This window comes from Notothenia coriiceps, unplaced genomic scaffold (assembly GCF_000735185.1).
Source record: "Notothenia coriiceps isolate Sejong01 unplaced genomic scaffold, NC01 NC01_scaffold00018246, whole genome shotgun sequence".
Classification (NCBI taxonomy): Eukaryota; Metazoa; Chordata; class Actinopteri; order Perciformes; family Nototheniidae; genus Notothenia; species Notothenia coriiceps.
In genome coordinates, this window is record NW_011350947.1 from 5,678 (window position 1) to 9,937 (window position 4,260).

General features: G+C 38.3%; 1 protein-coding gene across 1 annotated transcript; it reads left to right on the forward strand.

The window, feature by feature from the left end:
• Positions 1 to 548: 548 nt before the first annotated feature.
• On the forward strand, positions 549 to 1,819 carry cfap418 (cilia and flagella associated protein 418). The gene is made up of 2 exons (XM_010777432.1): positions 549 to 836; positions 1,310 to 1,819. The coding sequence occupies exons 1-2, from the start codon at positions 697 to 699 to the stop codon at positions 1,440 to 1,442; spliced, it is 273 nt and encodes a 90-aa protein (XP_010775734.1). The 5' UTR covers positions 549 to 696; the 3' UTR covers positions 1,443 to 1,819.
• The last annotated feature ends 2,441 nt before the right edge of the window (positions 1,820 to 4,260 follow it).

Sequence of the window (4,260 nt, forward strand, 5' to 3'; positions counted from 1 at the left end):
TATTGTGCGTTAGTGGCATTACGCTGAGCTAAATGAGCGTCGTGCTAACGGGTAAAGCAATGGCATCGACAAATAAGAATAATTCCTTGCACATTTAAATAAAAGCCTCAATAGGTAGACAGATGAAGGAGCTGTTTTTCCATTGAGATTTGGTTTTAAACTATAAGCATTGCATAATAACTGTCTTTCTGTTTATTCCATCTTTAGTTCCCACATCACTTGTGGATTTTCTAGGAGAATAAACAAAGTAGGCCTGTGTGGCAGATAATGAAGCTTTAAAGACTGGGTCCACACGTTGAAATTGTACATTTGTAAATGCAAGGAGTTAATGTATGTCTGCCAACGTGTACAAAAACAACTTATTTATGAGGTAAATATGAAAAGTATGATCTCATCTGACACTGAAACGTAATGAGGAAATACACCTATCTCTGATCTGGTAGTGTTAATTTAAACTAACAATCTAATGTCTCAATGTGGAACAAATCTGCTCAAATCATCAGTGTCAGTGTCACGTAATCAGGTAACTATGAAAAGCAAACAGTGCCACATAATACGCCACTATCCGGCTATGCTCAAAGTGAATTGTCATGTTACCTGAAGGCGGGCGGCGTCTCTCCACTTCCGCTCTTTCCTCCCGTTACTTAGCAACCAACTAAAGCTTTTAGCTTGCTAGCTGGGTTAGCACAAACAACCATGGACGGTGATGGCGACGATCTGGACGAACTGCTGGATGAAGTTGAAAACAAGTTTTGTAAAAACGTTTCTGTCGGATGTTCGGCCCGCGTGGACCCGAAGGAGTCCCGGAAAGACAACGAAGAACAGAGAACACAGAGGTAAACAAAGCTAACAGAGAACACAGAGGTAAACAAAGCTAACAGAGAACACAGAGGTAAACAAAGCTAACAGAGAACACAGAGCTAAACAAGGCTAACAGAGAACACAGAGGTAAACAAGGCTAACAGAGAACAGAGGAAACAGAGGTAAACAAAGCTAACAGAGGTAATCAAAGCTAACAGAGTAAACAGAGGTAAACAAAGCTAATGTACTAGCTGTTGTTAGCTATACGCTATCAGAGTGTGCTGTTCTGTGGCTGTTTCTTTCACTGTCTTTATTTTAACGTGTAAGGATCTGAATCCTTAACAAAATACCTTTACATAAAGTATACAGTATGAGGTATACATTCAGGGCTAAGGTGTATAGCATTTGGTAACATTGTTGGGCCTGTTTACTTGCAACATTTAATGATTTTTTTTGTATATTTCCATGTCGAAATACATGTATTAATTAACTAATTTCGTCTGATTAGTGCCACTAAACCCAAACAGTCGATGAGCAGCGTCGCTGACGATATTGACGCCCTCCTGGAGGAATTACTGGAGGAAGACTACAGCGATTCCCCTCCACGAAAGGTGATCATGTACTTTATATTAAAATACTGATATCACCTTCCCAATTATTGATTTTCTCCACATGGACAACTTTAAACCACACATGTTTTCTCAGATAAAGATTACACTGTTAGAACACCTGTATCTGTGTGATTAAACATACTTTGCTGAAGAAAATAGATCATTTCAGAATCAGAATCAGAAACGGGTTCATTGCCACATACAAGGAAATGACTTGATGTCATACAGAAAATATAAAACAAAATCTAATATAAAACAAAAAATATTTTAGGACACTAATAAAATATAGTTAGATAGCAATACAATAAGCAGTAATTTACAGCAAAATAGAATGCAGTAAATTATGAAATATGAAATAAGAATATGCAGTAAGCAGTATTTGAACATTGTGTTTATTAATGTAATGCATATAGAGTCTACGTTGTGTCAGTGGCCCCCCACTGACACAACGTAGACTCTATATGCATTACATTAATAAACACAATGTTCAAATACTGCTTACTGCATATTCTTATTTCATATTTCATAATTTACTGCNAAAGTGTGTCCTGGCAACCAGACAGGCCTTTGTGATACGCGTGTGTCCCTTTGTCCTAGCACTGCTATATTGTTTCTAACTAGAATGTCTCTCCATATAGGAAGCAGTTTTTCCTGAAAGTAAGAAAAGTGTGAACATTTACTTTTTTCCGCCACAAAGACTTCAAGTGAATGAAGTTTACTCAGGGGAACATTTCAATGTACAGTCTGCATTTCCATATGAATAAAGAAATCAAGTAAAAGTAATTTAATTAAAATGGTAACATCTTGAATGAACTGAAATAATGTCTACACTGGGAGTAAATCCAATCAAATCCTCTCAATGGAAAGTACGGTCTAACAACAATTCATTTTATTTACAAAGCACACTTCTTGTATATGTAATTAAAGTGATTGTCATTTTGCAGTTTCTAGCAAAAGGAAACAATGTATTTTTGTTTTTATTATTCCTTCTGAACCAGTGTGATTCTGCCCTTAACATTCTCTGACAAGCTGTTTAAAATCTTTAAAATCTGCAAATTAAGGGATGCTTTAGCTGTACAAGTATGAAAAGTTAATTTGATCTTTCGTCTTACAAAGTAGTAAAACTACTTTTACTCATTAGCCTTAGTTAATCTTATCCATAGGGAACATTTCCTACAGTTCAACTTCTTCCAGTGTAGTTTGTTGGTAGCTTGCAAAGCTATACTTATAACATCGCCAACACAGTCTCGGACTGTATCAAACGGTCTTTTAAAAAAAAAAAAATCCTTAATCACGATTGGCACCGGATCTACAGATGTCTGACCTCATGCCTCAGTATATAACTGATAAGAGCAGTCCACAGCTATGAGGTAGAGCAGCCGCTAAAAGCCCACTGCCCTTTAACCCACAGTGCACGTCACACTGAACTGCATTATTAGATGCAGATAAGGTGCTTAAATGAAGTCAACCTTTTAAAACCTCTTCAGGAAATAAAATGGATAAGAAAATAACATGTTGGCCTAATTTCTGCGTAAGACATATACCTTCAGTCAGTTTGTTGCCGTGGACTCTATAGTGTGCGTCTGAATCACAGGCAGAGGACGGAAGTAGGTGAAAGTGCAGCTTTTATGGCATGGTTCAGTCTCACTGTCTGAACGTGTACAATGTATTTCATCTTTAAGGTAACGTCCTGAAACGTAACCATAAACATGTATGGTTCCCACAACCTGTGTTTATAAAAGATGTTGTTGTGATCTGACATTCAGTACTCGTGATATCAGAGTGGCACTTGTGATGGCACTGAGGGGGTCACCCACTCCTTTAGTCTGGACTGAAACATCTCAACAATTGATTGATTGCCTGACATTTCGTACTGATTTTGTTAGTTCAGGTGATGAGTCCTCAGTCTGTTGTTTTGTTCACATCCAGACATTTATAGACACTTGGCAGAATGGCAAACAAAGATGGTATGTAGCGCTGCAGGTGTTTTTTTGCTGGCTTTTATTTGTTCAGCTGCATACTTAGATGTGGAAAACACCAACATTTAATATATAACTAATACTTTAACTTATGGAGTTACAAACTTAAGACTTGGTTGTTAGTTACCTTTTGCTGTCATTCATAATGTGGAAATAGGCTAAGTCATTAAAACAACCTTGTCTCCTTAGTTTACATTTTAAGATGTTAACATGTCCTGAGGTATACAAAGAGCATGCCTGCAGTAAATATTAGCACCAGACTTAATCATCACATAGTGAAGTAGCTGTGCTAATGACAACACATAAATACTGCATGGTGCACACACACACACACACACACACACACACACACACACACACACACACACACACACACACACACACACACACACACACACACACACACACACACACACACACACAGGGCCCTGTATTCAGTTACCATCTGAAGCTGCCATCAGGAGGCGGGCTCTGTCTGCCCAGAGGGAAGTTATCCCTAACACTTTCAGAGAGCTGCGTTTCCCTTGGCAGTGTGTCATTGGGCCGAGCAGATGTGAAATCCACATGGCAGCGTTTGGGTGAAGTTGTTGAGAGTCTTTGATGTTCTTTTTCCTGGCATGAGTTGAAATGATAAGAACTTAAATATTCTATTTGTTTTCTACCTGAGTTGCTCAGGTAACGGGGGAGAAGAAGAACCTCCTGCATCAGGGAATGTACACTGTGTGCGGTTTTAAGTTTTGAAGTGATGAACTGGAAAATAAATACAGGAGACAACATCAAGCTGAATGTGGAGCGCTTACTCTCTCTCAGGCTTCTGCTTGGACTACACTTAAACAGGCATCCATGTACAATTAATAACAAACTCCAGC

What these genes read in the sequence shown, in the direction of transcription:
- cfap418 (XM_010777432.1), top strand. Translation starts at nt 697, where the DNA reads ATGGACGGTGATGGCGACGATCTGGACGAACTGCTGGATGAAGTTGAA. An exon ending in GAAGAACAGAGAACACAGAG is followed by an intron (nt 837 to 1,309) that starts GTAAACAAAGCT and finishes TCGTCTGATTAG; the next exon opens with TGCCACTAAACCCAAACAGT.